The sequence below is a fragment of the Anomaloglossus baeobatrachus genome, chromosome 5, assembly GCF_048569485.1.
Source record: "Anomaloglossus baeobatrachus isolate aAnoBae1 chromosome 5, aAnoBae1.hap1, whole genome shotgun sequence".
Lineage (NCBI taxonomy): Eukaryota > Metazoa > Chordata > Amphibia > Anura > Aromobatidae > Anomaloglossus > Anomaloglossus baeobatrachus.
In genome coordinates, this window is record NC_134357.1 from 294,020,669 (window position 1) to 294,038,895 (window position 18,227).

General features: G+C 47.8%; 1 protein-coding gene across 1 annotated transcript in view; it reads left to right on the top strand.

Annotated features, from left to right (window-relative positions):
• QRICH2 (glutamine rich 2) overlaps window positions 1–18,227 on the top strand; it is an 81,263-nt gene that overhangs the window by 48,218 nt on the left and 14,818 nt on the right. Inside the window, exons 9-12 of the mRNA XM_075351735.1 lie at window positions 116–238; window positions 2,948–3,022; window positions 4,417–4,581; window positions 17,676–17,797. Coding sequence (XP_075207850.1) covers window positions 116–238; window positions 2,948–3,022; window positions 4,417–4,581; window positions 17,676–17,797 — 485 coding nt within the window. The remainder of the gene's footprint in view (window positions 1–115; window positions 239–2,947; window positions 3,023–4,416; window positions 4,582–17,675; window positions 17,798–18,227) is intronic.

Genomic DNA, 18,227 nt, shown 5'->3' on the forward strand with positions numbered 1-18,227 from the left:
AAAAAGTGGTATTTATTGTGTAATTTGGGATATTTCTCATGTAGCCCAACCATATCCTTTTCCTGGTGTTTATCGGTTTCTGACAATGGTTCTGACTGTTATGCTCCTCTTTTAGGATGGAAAGCTGTTTGCTCACATCCAGAAAACCATGAAGCAGCTGCAGGAGGAGTGTGAGCGGCTGGACAGAACCACAGGGTCTTTACTTCAGGACCATGAGAAGAACCAGCAGCACATTGATGTGAGAACCACTGGGCTGCCTAATTGTCCTTCCATTCCAAACCAAACCTTGTAGCCATTTTCTACATTGTATTAAAGGTTGTCAGTAATTTTCTATTTCCCAGCTACCCAGTACCAAAATTGCTCTTTTCAGCAATACATAATATGGATATTAGAAAAACACAGCTACGTAGGACCAGAATAGCCTTCCCTGTTACAGAGGCAATGCCAACAAATTCCAGTCATGCAAATTAATTAAATCATTATTTTACTTTATATTGGTTAATTGCTAATGATACATATCCATAATTTAAAGTGGATTCAATACAAACCAATCACAGACAAACAACTGTTACATACCATCATAATGTGACTGTTGGATAACGAGGGATAAGGGCCCCTAGGCTGTCCCTCACGCTAGGGGGCTCTATGCTATCCCTAGCCTCAGGAATACTCCTAATGGTGGAGACACCTGAGTCCCCTTCCTGGCCCTGCTCCTGACCAGACCTCATCTGATATCCCCCCATGAGGAAAGGAGGGGCAGGAGTGTGATTTAAACCACAGATTAAGACGGACAAGAGAAAACCAAACCTCAGACACTGCACACATATGGGGATTAGACAATAAGAGATTCAGGAGGAAAACAAGAGAAGGAAGGTAGCTACAAAAGACAACAGGGGTAAACTTCACGACTGCACAAAGCAATAAGGACTACTTCCACCAGATATTATGGAACACCACACCTCAGCAGACCAACTAAGATAAACTATAGCTGACATACAGTGCCTTGCGAAAGTACTCGGCCCCCTTGAATTTTTCAACTTTTTCCCACATTTCAGGCTTCAAACATAAAGATAAATAATTTAAATTTTATGGTGAAGAATCAACAACAAGTGGGACACATTTGTGAAGTTGAACAAAATGTATTACTTATTTTAAACTTTTGTAAAAAATAATAAACTGAAAATTGGTGCGTGCAATATTATTCGTCCCCTTTACTTTCAGTGCAGCAAACTCACTCCAGAAGTTCATTGAGGATCTCTGAATGATCCAATGTTGTCCTAAATGATTGATGATGATAAATATAATCCACCTGTGTGTAATCAAGTCTCCGTATAAATGCACCTGCTCTGTGATAGTCTCAATGTTCTGTTTAAAGCGCAGAAAGCATCATGAAGACCAAGGAACACAACAGGCAGGTCCGTGATACTGTTGTGGAGACGTTTAAAGCCGGATTTGGTTACAAAAAGATTTCCACAATTTAAAACATCCCAAGAAGCACTGTGCAAGTGATCATATTGAAATGCAAGGAGTATCATACCACTGCAAATCTACCAAGACCTGGCCATCCCTCAAAAATTTCATCTCAAACAAGGAGAAGACTGATCAGAGCTGCAGCCAAGAGGCCCATGATCACTCTGGATGAACTGCAAAGATCTACAGCTGAGGAGGGAGAGTCTGTCCATAGGACAACAATCAGTCGTACACTGCACAAATCTGGCCTTTATGGAAGAATGGCAAGAACAAAGCCATTTCTCAAAGATATCCATAAAAAGTGTTGTTTAACGTTTGCCACAAGCCACCTGGGAGACACACCAAACGTGGAAGAAGGTGCTCTGGTCAGATGAAGCCAAAATCAAACTCTTTGGGCACAATGCCAAACGATATGTTTGGCGTAAAAGCAACACAGCTCATCACCCTGAACACACCATCCCTACTGTCAAACATGGTGGTGACAGCATCATGGTTTGGGCCTGCTTTTCTTCAGCAGGGATAGGGAAGATGGTTAAAATTGATGGGAAGATGGATGGAGCCAAATACAGGACCATTCTTGAAGAAAACCTGTTGGAGTCTGCAAAAGACCTGAGACTGGGACGGAGATTTGTCTTTCAACAAGACAATGATCCCAAACATAAAGCAAAATCTACAATGGAATGGTTCACAAATAAACGTAACCAGGTGTTAGAATGGCCAAGTCAAAGTCCAGACCTGAATCCAATCGAGAATCTGTGGAAAGAGCTGAAAACTGCTGTTCACAAACACTCTCCATCCAACCTCACTGAGCTCGAGCTATTTGCAAAGGAAGAATGGGCAAGAATTTTAGTCTCTCGATGTGCAAAAACTGATAGAGACATACCCCAAGCGACTTGCAGCTGTAATCGCAGCAAAAGGTGGCACTACAAAGTATTAACTTAAAGGGACCGAATAATATTGCACACCCCAATTTTCAGTTTATTATTTTTTATAAAAGTTAAAACTAAGCAATACATTTTGTTCAACTTCACAATTGTGTCCCTCTTGTTGTTGATTCTTCACCATAAAATTTTAATTTTTTATCTTTATGTTTGAAGCTTGAAATGTGGGAAAAGGTTGAAAAATTCAAGAAGGCCTAATACTTTTGCAAGGCACTGTAGGTGGAAGGATTCAGACAGCATAAATAGGAGGGGAGCAGATGTGATTGGCTTCCCCACAACATGTGATCAAAGGAGACTAACAAGCAAACTAGCAGAGATTAACTGACGTCGGCAAAGTTTGTGGAAATCTCCGTGTGACATACATTTACCCACCTTGCCCCCCCCCACCAAAAAACAAAACAGTTTGTCTATGATTGGTTTGTATTGAAACAATGTAAATGAGTATTAAACTTAAAAGAAAAAAAATTGCTATGGTCATGGGCTTTACTTGAATCTCCATTTGCACTACATTACTGTATTGATCACATTCCCTACAGGTCCTTTACCAGACAGTGGCAAACCTGGACAAGAGCAAATTAGACAAAGAACCCGTTGGACTGGAGATTGATATGGTGAGGTTGTAGTCACTGTATCTCTATGGGGTATTATTTTCTTATCTTCTTTGTTGATATGTCAGTTATATCACCACTCCATCTTGTTTGTTTTTTTTTATTTCACTTCTGGAGTGGTGCTTTAAATTTAAGTACCCTGCCCCCTGTCTTATACTCTCCTTCCGCCATCTTCATCTGCTTTCACTGATGCCCCCATTGGTGTCAGGCAGTTTGTTACCTGTCATCTGCTCCAGTATTTCATGGAGCGCGCCGGAGGTCACAACTCAATGTAACTCTATGAGATCCTCTTTCTGGCTCTCATACTCATCGCACTGCTAGAGATGAGGAAACAAAAGGCGCAAATAGGGTCTTACCCGGCAATAACCGTTTAGAAAGTAAAGATGAAACACTCACCTGATGAGGTTGTGCCAGTCACAACTCCTTGTAAAGCATGTGAGTGTCAGCGTGGTTCCAAGCAGCGGCCCCGTAATGATCGTGGTGAAGGGATTTTTTATATATGTATATACATATATGGGAAACGGGTTTAAGCCGCGCTAAAGAAACAATATTTCCAAGGTATTAAATTTAGATCTCTTTTTTATTACAGTTCCAACGCGTTTCAGAGACATAAACCGTCTCCTTCTTCAGGGAAAAGAGAAAATGTACACACAGTATGCAGACCAGTTGGTTATATAGGAGTCCATTAAAAGCCACGTTGATCACAGTGACGTCAATGCTCTCATGGTAACAGAATGACTCATGAGCACGTGAAGACTGCAACGAAATTGTGTTAGCTTTTTTTAAAAAAAAAAAAAAATATATAAAAAAGCTAACACAATTTCGTTGCAGTCTTCACGTGCTCATGAGTCATTCTGTTACCATGAGAGCATTGACGTCACTGTGATCAACGTGGCTTTTAATGGACTCCTATATAACCAACTGGTCTGCATACTGTGTGTACATTTTCTCTTTTCCCTGAAGAAGGAGACGGTTTATGTCTCTGAAACGCGTTGGAACTGTAATAAAAAAGAGATCTAAATTTAATACCTTGGAAATATTGTTTCTTTAGCGCGGCTTAAACCCGTTTCCCATATATGTATATACATCTATAAAAAATCCCTTCCATACTCATCGCACTGAAAGCTTGTGACATATCTTCTGACTTCCAACCAGTCAGAAGTTACAGTCACAAGAGGGTACTGAAAAAAGATGAAAATGTGTAGAAGAGTAGGGGCAGGGGACTTAGCCTTAAAGCACCTCCAGCGCTGAAAAAAAACAACCCTAAATGCTGGAATGGTGCTTTAATGTCTGCCACAGTTGTTTGATGATTTACCTTTGTTCTTCTACCACAATTTAATGATCTCTAACCTTTCACCTTTATAATACGTGGATTATTCCTTGCTATGGTTGAGCAGAAGGCAGACACATATGCACTAGAAAGTAAAGTGAGCCGCACACATTTTGATGCCACCACAGAACATCTGAGCAGAATGATACAGGAGCTGCTTGGCAAAATGAGCGCCAAGGAGCAAGACTGGCAGCGACTAATGGAGACAATCAATGTGGAGATGCAGAATAAAGTGAGTAGATTTATAGAAATATTTGATTTTTTTTTTTTAAATCAGATCTTTTTTTATTAAATCATTAGGGATCAATACAGAGAGTATTTCACTTTTCATATAACTGATAACAATAAACAGATAAACACATATGATTTATAAATCAGGTTCTTTCTCTGCATATATGTAAATATAATAATAGAGTTCTCAAATCATAATTATATTATATAACTTGAGCCTACAAACCTCGTGGCTCTACAAATAAACAAAACTTAAATTATGCAATAATGCCTCAGACTAACAGGAACACCTCCTCCATCAGCCGTGTCGCTCCACATCATATTGCTATACTCTCCTGCTCCTCCCTCTCCGCGCAGTCATCCATGAAACCATTCCAGTCCTCTCTCACCTCTTCATTCAAAGTCCATTTCGCCACAGAAAAAACTAGTTTTAATTCCCTTCCTCACACATGCCATCACTGCAGGCACAACAGTAACCGGTCCAGCATTGCATCCCGAACCAGTGCACTAGAGGGTAGGCCCGGCAACTCCATCCATGGCCGCCAAATGTTGTAAAACTTTTTCAATGTTTTTCTTTTTAAATAAACTCCCCTTTCCAATCTTATGACGTTATTTAATTTGTTTTTGAGCTCTGGTAATGTTGGTGGTAGAGGGTCTAACCAGTGATATGCAAGTAGCTTTCTTGCTTGGTACAAGATACGTGCTATTCCCAGGGCTGTTGGAGAATCCGGATCCACTTCTCCTTCCCATAGGCTCAACAGGCACAGGCGGGGCGACGGTTGTATTGTGATATGATATATTTGACCTATAAGTCCCAGGGTTTGGTTCCAGAAATCACCAATGTGTCCACACTCCCACATAACATGCATCAAATGGGCATCATCCTGTCCACACCTAACACACTGTGTGTTTGGTCTGAGTCCCATCTTAAATAGTAGACTGGGAGTTTTATATACCCTGTGGATGAGATATATTTGAGACAGCTTTTGGCACTCCGATACCGCCAGTTTAGGAACTTGTTCCAATATATCAGACCACTGGCCTTCCGTCAGGGGACCGACGTCTCGTTCCCATTTGCTTTTAACAAGCAATGGATGTGTTTCCAGATGGGCAGGTAGTAATTTTTTATATAGTTCCAAAATAAGACCCTTAGAGGCAGGGCCGTATTTACCATTAGGCACCCGTGGTCCGGTGCCTAGGGCGGCAGATTGTGAGGGGCGGCACCTTCTGGCAGCAAAAAAAAAAAAAAAAAAAAAAAAATTTTTTTTTTTTTTTTTTTTTTTTTTTTACATTTTTTTTTTTTTTTTTTGTGGCCGCCGAGCACAGGAAGCTGATTGACCCCGGAACTGCCGGCGCCTGCACTTCCGGGGTCACAGGCGCGCGCCAATCAGCTCCTTCCTCTGTGCTGCGTCCACTGCTGTGTGGACGTCACATGCAGAGCTCACAGCAGGACGCCGCGGAGGACGTGATGGAAGCCGGTGTCAGAAGAGGATACTCACGTGAGCCAGGAAGATGGCGGCGGGCACTGGAGCAGGTAAGTGGATTCATAAGGAGCGTGGGAGTGTCTCTAATGCAGACCGGAGATCTGCGCATGCGGGGGGGGGGGAGGCGGCAAAGGCAGATACTGGAGGGAGGCAGAGGCTGAGACTGGGGGGAGGCTGGAGGGAGGCAGAGGCTGAGACTGGGGGGAGGCTGGAGGGAGGCAGAGGCTGAGACTGGAGGGAGGCAGTGGCTGAGACTGGGGGGAGGCTGGAGGGAGGCAGAGGCTGAGACTGGAGAGAGGCAGAGGCTGAGACTAGGGGGAGGCTGGAGGGAGGCAGAGGCTGAGACTGGAGGGAGGCAGAGGCTGAGACTGTGGGGAGGCTGGAGGGAGGCAGAGGCTGAGACTGGGGGAGGCTGGATGGAGGCAGAGGCAGAGACTGGGGGGAGGCTGGAGGGAGGCAGAGACTGGGGGAGGCTGGAGGGAGGCAGAGACTGGGGGAGGCTGGAGGGAGGCAGAGGCTGAGACTGGGGGGAGGCTGGAGGGAGGCAGAGGCTGAGACTGGGGGGAGGCTGGAGAGAGGCAGAGGCAGAGACTGGGGGGAGGCTGGAGGGAGGCAGAGGAAGAGACTGGGGGAGGCTGGAGGGAGGCAGAGACTGGGGGGAGGCTGGAGGGAGGCAGAGGCAGAGACTGGGGGGAGGCTGGAGGGAGGCAGAGGCAGAGACTGGGGGGAGGCTGGAGGGAGGCAGAGACTGGGGGGAGGCTGGAGGGAGGCAGAGGCTGAGACTGGGGGGAGGTTGGAGGGAGGCAGAGGCTGAGACTGGAGGGAGGCAGAGGCTGAGACTGTGGGGAGGCTGGAGGGAGGCAGAGGCTGAGACTGGGGGAGGCTGGAGGGAGGCTGAGACTGGAGGGAGGCTGAGGCTGAGACTGGGGGGAGGCTGGAGGGAGGCAGAGGCAGAGACTGGGGGAGGCTGGAGGGAGGCAGAGGCAGAGACTGGGGGGAGGCTGGAGGGAGGCTGAGACTGGAGGGAGGCTGAGGCTGAGACTGGAGGGAGGCTGAGGCTGAGACTGGAGGGGGCTGAGGCTGAGACTGGAGGGGGCTGAGGCTGAGACTGGAGGGGGCTGAGGCTGAGACTGGAGGGAGGCTGAGGCCGAGACTGGAGGGAGGCTGAGGCGGAGACTGGGGCAGGCTGAGGCTGGGGGGAGGCAAAGGCTGAGACTGGGGAAGAGAGGCTGATGCTGAGGGAAGATAGAGGCTGATGCTGGGGGAGAGAGGCTGATGTTGGGGGAGTGGGAGAGAGGGGCTAATGCTAGAGACAGAGGACAAGGGATGAGGGATAGTGCAATGACAAAATCGATTGGGTGGGGGGAGTGTAAGGACTCAGAATAAGAGGGGGCAGCATTGGGAGCTCATTGTGAAGAAGGGGCAGCATGTGTGGGATCAGTATGGAGTGGAGCAATGTAGGGGAGTCAATATCAAGAGTGAGGTAGTGTGTGTGGGGGGGGTCTCAGCATAAGCGTTAGTGTGGTGGTCTTAGCATGAGTGGGGCAACATGAAGGTCTCATTATGGAAAAGAGGAAGGCAGCATTAGGAGCTCATGGAGAGGGACAGCATGCATGGGACATTGTGAGAAGGGGGCAGCATGCATGGGACACTGAGGAGGGGGCAGCATGCATGAGACATTGTGAGGAGGGGGCAGCATGCATGGGACATTGTGAGAAGGGGGCAGCATGCATGGGACACTGAGGAGGGGGCAGCATGCATGAGACATTGTGAGGAGGGAGCAGCATGCATGGGACATTGTGAGGAAGGAGCAGCATGCATGGGACATTGTGAGGAGGGAGCATCAAGCATGAGACATTGTGCGGAGGGAGCAGCATGCATGGGACATTGTGAGGAGGGAGCAGCATGCATGGGACATTGTGAGGCGGGAGCAGCATACATGAGACATTGTGAGGAGGGGGCAGCATGCATGAGACATTGTGAGGAGGGAGCAGCATTCATGTGACATTGTGAGGAGGGAGCAGCATGCATGGGACATTGTGAGGAGGGGCAGCATGCATGGGACATTGTGAGGAGGGAGCAGCATGCATGGGACATTGTGAAGAGGGGGCAGCATGCATGGGACATTGTGAGGAGAGAGAAGCATGCATGGGACATTGTGAGGAGGGGGCAGCATGCATGGGACATTGTGAGGAGGGGGCAGCATGCATGGGACATTGTGAGGAGGGGGCAGCATGCATGGGACATTGTGAGGAGGGGGCAGCATGCAAGGGACATTGTGAGGAGGGGGCAGCATGCAAGGGACATTGTGAGGAGGGAGCAGCATGCATGGGACATTGTGAGGAGGGGGCAGCATGCATGGGACATTGTGAGGAGGGGGCAGCATTCATGGGACATTGTGAGGAGGGGGCAGCATTCATGGGACATTGTGAGGAGGGGGCAGCATGCATGGGACATTGTGAGGAGGGGGCAGCAAGCATGGGACATTGTGAGGAGGGAGCAGCATGCATGGGACATTGTGACGAGGGAGCAGCATGCATGGGACATTGTGAGGAGGGAGCAGCATGCATGGGACATTGTGAGGAGGGGGCAGCATGCATGGGACATTGTGAGGAGGGAGCAGCATGCATGGGACATTGTGAGGAAGGAGCAGCATGCATGGGACATTGTGAGGAGGGAGCATCAAGCATGAGACATTGTGCGGAGGGAGCAGCATGCATGGGACATTGTGAGGAGGGAGCAGCATGCATGGGACATTGTGAGGCGGGAGCAGCATACATGAGACATTGTGAGGAGGGGGCAGCATGCATGAGACATTGTGAGGAGGGAGCAGCATTCATGGGACATTGTGAGGAGGGAGCAGCATGCATGGGACATTGTGAGGAGGGGCAGCATGCATGGGACATTGTGAGGAGGGAGCAGCATGCATGGGACATTGTGAAGAGGGGGCAGCATGCATGGGACATTGTGAGGAGGGGGCAGCATGCATGGGACATTGTGAGGAGGGGGCAGCATGCATGGGACATTGTGAGGAGGGGGCAGCATGCATGGGACATTGTGAGGAGGGGGCAGCATGCATGGGACATTGTGAGGAGGGGGCAGCATGCATGGGACATTGTGAGGAGGGGGCAGCATGCATGGGACATTGTGAGGAGGGGGCAGCATTCATGGGACATTGTGAGGAGGGGGCAGCATTCATGGGACATTGTGAGGAGGGGGCAGCATTCATGGGACATTGTGAGGAGGGGGCAGCATGCATGGGACATTGTGAGGAGGGGGCAGCAAGCATGGGACATTGTGAGGAGGGAGCAGCATGCATGGGACATTGTGACGAGGGAGCAGCATGCATGGGACATTGTGAGGAGGGGGCAGCATGCATGGGACATTGTGAGGAGGGGGCAGCATGCATGGGACATTGTGAGGAGGGGGCAGCATGCATGGGACATTGTCCTCACATCATGCTGCTCCCTCCTCACAATGTACAGATCATATTTCATAATCGAGGAAGGTGTGGTGCATATACAGTAGTTTATAAGGGAGGGCAGTGTGGTGTTTATTAGGGGCAGTGTCACAGTCACAGTATATAAGTGGGGACGGTGTGGTGGGAATATTTTATACTCATGCTATGTTTTGATGTGCCTGTGGTGATTCCCATGGGGGGGGGTTCGTTTCTTATTGATACTTTTTAAAGTGTTTTACAGAGTAGATCTGCCTTAAACAGATGTCGTGTGCGAAAACTCAGTTTTACGTTGTCACTAAGGGGCGCGACCACTTAAAGTGCCTAGGGCAGCATGAAGGCAAAATACAGCCCTGCTTAGAGGACTCAGATGTAAGCAGCCTATGTAATGTTTGATTATGTGTCACTGTGACCGGGTTTGTCCTCCCCTGTCTTTCCAGTGCGTGTCTCAGCTGCAAATACTGATAAAAGAAGACATGCGGAAGGTGAAACTCCGTTCTCAATTGTTCAAAGCTTTTAAGAGTATTATTTTGTAGTACTTGTGACACTAAATGGATCCCTTTATCCTCCCATCCTCTGAACCCTACTAATTTTTTAATTTCTGGCAAGTCGGGGTTCTGCCACAGTGGCCAGAGCTCTGTAGGTCCGCTTATCCCCAAAAGAGACTTACCCCTGTCCCACACCCGGAATATCATAGCCAGTGTGGGATATCGTGCCCCATTTATCTGTCTTTGTCCCACATCCAACCGGCAACCTGGGTACTTCCATACTGATCCCTCTCTCACTATATCACCACTGGTATCATACCCTCCTTCTTTGCCCCAACCCCTCAGATGTTGCATCTGGGAGGCTATATAGTATATATATGGGTTTGGTACCGCCAGTCCTCCCTCCTCCTTTCCCCGCTGTAGCACTTCCAGTCGAATCCTAGCTTGCTTTTTCTTCCAAATAAGTTCCCGGAATATTGTATTAATTTTTACAAAAAATTCCCTACATATCCACACTGGAGAATTATGTATAAGGTATAGTAATTGTGGCATCATTACCATTTTAATTAAATTGGATCTGCCGACATTTGATAGCGGCAAACGGCACCAGGTATGCACTTTTGCTCTGAATCGCTGTAACAGGGGTTCCAGATTTAGGGCCTGGAAATCCTTCGGGATTGGGCTGACAATTACTCCCAGATATTTAAACTCCCGGACCACAGGAACTGGAATCTGTAAGTCCGAAAAGTCCCCCGGAAGGGGGTCCAACGGCATTAAAGCCGACTTGGACCAGTTGATTAGTAGACCAGACCTCTGTCCAAATTCCCGAATGATATTCATTGCCGGCAAAATCGAGGAACGTACCCTGTCTAAATATAAGAGTAGATCGTCTGCGTATAATGATATCTTTTGTTCCACGGCTCCACACCGAAATCCCTCTACCTCCCTGGATTTCCGTATTGCCACTGCCAACGGCTCCACTGCAGTTGCGAATAGCAAGGGTGAAAGCGGGCACCCCTGTCTAGTACCTCTTCCAAGAGGAAAAGACTCGGAGACCCTGCCATTAACCCTAACCTTTGCCACCGGTGAGTCATATAGCAGTTTTACCCAATTTATGAATCTATGTCCAAAGCCCATTTTCCGAAGTACAGCCCACATATATTCCCATTCAAGGCTATCGAACGCCTTAGCGGCGTCTAATGACAAAATTGCCCTTTCCCCCGGTACCTCAGAACTATGTTGAATTCCCAAATATAATTTCCTGAGATTCATAGATGTGGCTCTGCATGGAATGAAGCCCGTCTGATCACTCTGCACTATAGATGAGATGACTCGGGACATCCTATTGGCGAGCACCTTGGCCAGCAATTTAATGTCTGTTTGTAGGAGAGAGATTGGGCGATACGAATCCGGGATCTCTGGATCTTTTCCAGGTTTTAATATTAAGACTATTAAGGCTTCCCTCATAGAGGGCGGGAGGACCCTCTGCCTTTCAGCCTCTTCAAATACCTTAAGTAGTTTGGGTAGCAGTAAGGGTGCATATGCTTTATAAAACTCTCCAGGCAGGCCATCCGTTCCCGGAGCTTTTTCATTTTGTGTCTGGCCAAGCGCTTCCTCCAGTTCTTCCAATGAGATGTCCCGGTCCAGCAATTCCCTGTTTACATCACTCAGTGAAGGAAGAGAGAGAGCATCCAAATACTGCTCAATCTCAGTCTCCGTGAGGTCACAGTCTGATGTGTATAGCCGCATATAATACCTCTTTATTTCTCTTATTATATCCTCGCTTTCTGTTACAAAGTCACCTGATTCCGTCTTTAACCTATTTATATAAGAAGATCCTTCCTGTGCTCTAATGACTGTGGCCAGTAGGTGTCCCACGCCCTCCCCTGCCATAAAATAATTTTGTTTAAGGAAATAGCGTTTATTTTCTGCCACCGACATGAGATTTTCTTTGAGTGACATCTGTGCCTTCTCTAGAGTGTTTTTAGTTTCTACTGTTGGGTTGAGCACCACCGCAGCCTCCGCATCAGATACCTCCTGAATCAGACTCTGGGTGTAACATTTGGTTTGATTTTTGCGTATGCATATTTCTCTAATATATATGCCCCTTACCACAGCTTTCATAGAGTCCCAAACTATGTGTGGCGGTGCAGAGCACTCATTAACATGGAAGTATTCTAGAATGTTATCATGTAAAGATCCCCCAATAAGCTGGATCCAGAAGGGATTAAGTTTCCAGATAGGCCTGGGCAGAGTGACGGGGTTTCCCCATGCAAGCGTAACATGTAATGGTGAGTGATCAGATACGCTTCTAGGTAGGTAGGCCACCTTTTGTGTATATGAGGCCATAAGTGCGTTTCCAATAGCCAGGTCTATCCGTGACATGGTGTGGTGGGAGCTAGAGTAACAGGAGAATTGTTTGGTTGTGGGGTGTTGGGCACGCCAAAGATCTACAAAACCCAGCTCCGTTAGCATTCTAGCAAATGAAGTCGGGGCGGCGTTCTCCGATATGTTTCCCGAGTGTAATTTATCTAGATAGGGATGTAAGTAATTATTAAAATCCCCTATCAAAAGCGTCGGCACAGATGGAAGGGAATCTAAAATAGACAATATCCTTTTTACCGGTTCGACTGAATATGGTGGAGGGATATATATCGCAACCAGAATAAATTGTATACTATACAGCGTGCAAAGCAAACATACAAATCTGCCCCCCGGGTCAATCACTGATTTGGTACATGAGAACGGGATGGATTTGTGCACCAACACACTCACACCCCGTGCATGGGTCGAGTATGTGGAATGATATTCATGCGCGATCCATCCCTTCCTCAGCCAATGAACATTATCCCTGACCATGTGGGTCTCGGAGAGACATAAAATAGCCGGTAAAAGTTTCTGTAGGTGAGTAAATATAGCACATCTTTTGTTCGCATCTCCGAGCCCTCTAACATTCCACGCTACAATATTTAAAGATGTCGCCATAAGCGTAGACTAAGATATGATCCGGACGGATACTTCATACCTGGAGGAGAGAGGCGTTCTCCACCGATTCTCAAAAACATTAGGTTGAGCGACACGACTGAGGCACACCACACTTCCCAAACAGATTGCATCATACAACAATAAACAAGAAAAACAAGGAGAGAGATAGGGCTCCGCACACCAGTGCGCAGTGCCCCTGCCCTCAAAATCAAGTGTATCTTACACATTTCTCCCAAATAGAGAGAATCAGGGCTAAAAACACGCCCCAAGTCCATGCAGGGAGAGGGGTCCACAACTCGCTAGTGCAGCGGGTGTCCACAATGAACCGGCCGTCTCCCAACCTGGATCCTAGATGAATTTAACTGTAATGAGCTCACCAGCATAGCGTCCCAAACAAAAACAACGCCTGGCGGCAGAAAGGGAAATCTCAGGTATTCTTCCTCCTCAGGGATCTCTCATTGATATCCAGCCAAGACAATGCCGCCCCAGCCGTATCAAAAAAATGAGTCTCTCCGTTCGCAGCAATCCGCAGCTTAGCAGGGTACATCATGGAGTATGGCACTTGCAGGTTGCGCAGTCGTTTTTTTATCTCAATAAATTGCACTCTTTTACGTTGCACTTCCATGGAGAAATCAGGAAATATTGATATCTTCCTCCCATCAATTGCAAGTTCTTTGATATCTCTGGCTCTGCGCAGGATAGTGTCCCTATCTTTATAGTGCAGTAGTTTAATCAGAATAGGACGTGGGGGTGCTCCCGGCTGTGGGGCACGCGCAGGGACCCTGTGCGCCCTTTCAATGGTGAAGAAAGGGGACAGTATGTCTTTTCCCATGGTGTCTTTAAGCCATTTTTCAAAGAAATTCAGTGGGTCATTGCCCTCTATCCTCTCTGGGACCCCCACCAGTCGCAAATTACTTCTGCGGGAGCGATTTTCTAAATCATCCACCTTGTTTAGCAGTGTGGAGATATTTTGCGTGGCCTTTCCCAGCTCTCGTGACATTGGGGGCAATTTATCCTCTGTTGTACTCACTCTTTCCTCCAACTCCCCCATTCTGACAGTCACCCCTTGCAGCTCACGTTTAATACAGGCCATATCTGAGGTGACAGTTCCCATCTGGCTGCTTAGAGTGGCCAATGTGGTATTGCAAGAGTTAATTGCTGCCAGAATGTCTCTCAGTATGGCCTCAGTGAAAACAGGTGTTGTTTGCTCCACATCTCCCCCTCCTCCCTCTGCCAGCACAGGCCTGTGTGTCTGCATACCTTGTGCTGCTGAACATGCAGGGCCCAGGGTACTCAGTCTCACTGTCGGGTATGTTTTCTCCCTGCTCCAGGGCCCGTTCAGCGCTGCCATCGGGTGCCTCGTTGCAGGTAGGCTCTGTGCCAGGGGCCACTCTGGCAAACCGCTCCAACCTGCTTGCTACTCCCACTGCTCCAGCTCGGGATGGTGTGGATGCCGGCGGCGCCATATTGGATTCTTCAGAGGCACGCTCCTGCGCGTCTCTGTCCCTTTTATTGCTACTGCGGGTCGGAATATCCTGGCTGTGCTCGCTTCCCTGGGTGTTATAAGTTGTGTTGCAGCCCTCCAGGGTCGGTAGTGCCTGTCAGCAAGGCCGGTGTGCAGGATAATTCAGGATCCAGGCAGGAGATCACCCACGCTGCTTCCTCTCTACATGAGGTCCAGGCCACACCCCCCAGAAATATTTGATTTACTCTCTGATTTCCACACATTGCCAACAGATGCTAAGAACCTATGGTATAATAAAAGAAAAATTAATATCCCAATGGTATCTCATTAATATTTAAGACAGCAACTTTGTCTGATTGGTGCGGATATGAATGCGGTAACTCATGGCAGTTACTATATTGGAGTTACAGTGACATTGGGAAGCTTCATCTCTGAACACGGAGGCTGGAAACCACTGAGATGATGAACTGGTACCAGCACCACTGTCATTTCTCATTAGTAATTGGTGTCTGGACCTCTTCTATTTGGACTATTAATTTTTATCCTGAAATGTTTCCTTTTATACAAAGTACTACCCTGTTTTTCCAAAAATAAGACCTCCCCCAAAAATAAGCCCTAGCAGGGATTTTCAGAATTTTCAGAGCAAGACTTAAATATAAGCCCTCCCCCGAAAAAAGCCATAGTCGCGGTTCAATAATGAAGTGTCCGTGCAGCTAAAAAATTTAGATACTGCAGGACACTTCATTATAGAGAGTGGACACCCCATAACCACACCCACCAGACGCCGAGCAGGATGACCTGCAGTGGATCACACACCCACGCACATCAGATTTCTCACACACAATCAGATCACACACACAAACATCAGATCACACACACAACGGCTCGCACACACTCCCCACATTCAGCGACACCGATTTCTTCTCGCTGGCAGAATCCTGAGAGGCTGCGCAGGGGAGCGCAAGGACCTGCCGCAATGCTAGCTTAAAGGACCTGTGGACACACGTGATTTCCTCCCATCATTCTCTGCAGCTGGAAGCATTCTTAAACTCTGGATGTGATGAATGTGTGTGTGTTTTGTGTGTGTGTTTTGTGTGATCTGCTATGTGTGAGTGTGTCAGCGATCTGTGTGCGTGCGTGTCAGCCAGAAGCAGGGGAGGACGGCGTGCAGCACCCACCGGAGATCACAGGGAGGACTTGGGAGCCACGCACATGTCCGGGTCTGATAAGTATGAGTCTCCTGGGAAGGGGGGGTCTGCTTTTTTGGGGGGTAAACTTACCCCCCAAACTGTGTTTCTCCAAGAATAAGACCTCCTCCAAGAATAAGCCCTAGTGCTTTTTCTGGGGTAAAAAAAGTATAAGACAGTGTCTTATTTTTGGAAAAACATGGTATAATGCGCAGGTGTGAGGAAAGTTCAAAAACCGCCCGCACATGCGCACAACAATATTTTGATCTGCCCTCAGCAAGACAGATAGAAGCGTGCCTGTACAGGACCACAATGGAAGCCTCTGTGTGGATGACATAGGATGCGTCATGCACACGGGGCTCAAAAGGAGGGTTGTCGCAGAAGAGAGGAGGCGCCAGACCCATGAGCAGCGACGCACATCAGACTGGACTGCCCCACATGGGTGTATAATAAAGCTGGGTTTTTTTTGTTATACAGAGCGGTCTGGGCTCTTATATACAGTATTCTAGAATGCAGTATATAAGAGCTTAGTGGTTGTGGCTGCAGCTTAGAAGGGACAAAACTGGTTCCCTTTCAAGGGCTTGCACCATAATTTTAAATTAATCACCTATGCTTTGCTGATCGCTGAGAATTTGTTATTCTCACAGAGTGAGCCCAGGATTAGCAGACCCATTAGACCACAGCATACAGAAAACCCAGAGGGGCTTGACTATGGAACCACACCTGGTGTTCCCCAGAGCGTCTAATGGTGAGGGTGTTGGGCTGCAAGTGTGAGACCGGGTGCCACTCTGGAAGACTGAAGCTGTGACAGCTGGGCCCAGGGGTACGAACATGGACAGTCCCAGATGATAGGAATAGCAGCAGCAGCCAGTGTCGTAGATTCGGCCATCATAGAAGGATGCGTTAGCAATGGTCAATGTGGATACTTGCAGCAGCGAATATCGTGGTAGCCAGCCAGCGTGAATCGTTGCAGCAGCGGACTTGTAATGCACTGAAATACAGATACGAATCAGAAGCAGAATACAGCACAATGACAACAGCACAAAGGAGCCTGAGAAGTAGCAACGTTAGGAACTCATTGCCCAGGCCCTTCCCTTAAGGGTTAGCTGCCTTAAATACCTGCAGCCTCTCAGTTGAGCTGAGAGGTCACTTCCGGGTCAGGGCATACTGGCCTTTTAAGAAAAGGGGTGTGTCCGTGAACGCACCCTACAGGCATTCCCAGGAGGCTTGTGCGGCATGCGCAGGCCCTAGGAGACAGCAGCATGGACTGGGCAGCCACCACAGGACAGCCGGGCAGTTGAGAGTACCGAAGTTCCTGCCGGGGGAGGCGGGCAGGACACTGCGGAGTCGCTGGTATGGGTGATACAGAATCCCACTGCTGAAACCCCCAAGATCGGTGCTCTAGAGTCTGCTATTTGAATGGAGTACCATAAACCATGAGTGGAGAGGCGGCGCTTTTGCGGAATTATTACTGCATTGGACCGGAGCACGTCCGAGCAACATTCTTTTCTATCAGAAACTTATTAGCTTCTATGTAGATAGGTGATACAGTAACATATATTTTTACAACTTCTTTAAGGCTGAATAAACAGACAGACTGGATTCTGTAGGAGAAGAGTTCTGCGATTGCTTTAGTATCATCTAACTCATTCTGCACGTTAAACATATTGCCAGAACAAGGGAAAGGCCTGAATTTTGCTGAAGTGTGACTGAATCACTGAGCAGCTGGGTGGCTCAGTGGTTAGCACTGCAGTCTTGCAGCGCTGGGGTCCTGGGTTCAAATCCCACCAAGGACACCATCTGCAAGGAGTTTGTGTGTTCTCTTTTTGTTTACATGGGTTTCCTCTAGATTGTGAGCCCCAATGGGGACAGTGATGCCAATGTATGTAAAGCGCTGTGGAATTAATGTTGCTATATAAATGAATAAATATTATTATAATCATACTGTACCCACATAGCATAATAAACACAATGGCTTGGGCTGAGGTCAGTAATATCGTAGTTCCTAACATGAGCACATCATTTACAGCTGGACCGTATAGAACTTGAGCCAATGAAGAACATCTTGGAACAATGCTGGAGAAACCTACGGCGACAACTGCAAGAACATCCACCACAGTATGAGGGTGATGAGGCTGCGGGTATCCGCAAGTAAGTGGAAAGAATCGGGCAAAAGAGCCTGCAAATAACAGCAATAACGCATCGTGTACCTAACATAGGACTGTACATGGGTATTAGGGAGCAGGATTTTAGGGGGAGGTATTTATTGTGGCTTCTGGCTCTTGGGGGGCATTGTATGTGATGCAAGGTGGCTGCAACTAAAATCCAAGGAGCATCTGGATAAGGTATACTGGGTAACACTGGGGCACTATGGGGGCATTGACGGAGGAATATCCAGGAATACATTTTGTCTTTACAACCTGTTCTATCCTTTCATTTAGCATGGCGCACACTGCATCTTAGCTTGATTGATGGTGCTCGCATCCCCAGAGCGAGCGCTGTCTTCACTGTATTGCATGTGTGCACTGACACTGCTGGAGCCCAGCAGCACACAGATGGTGTTTGCTCCTGACTGTGGTGA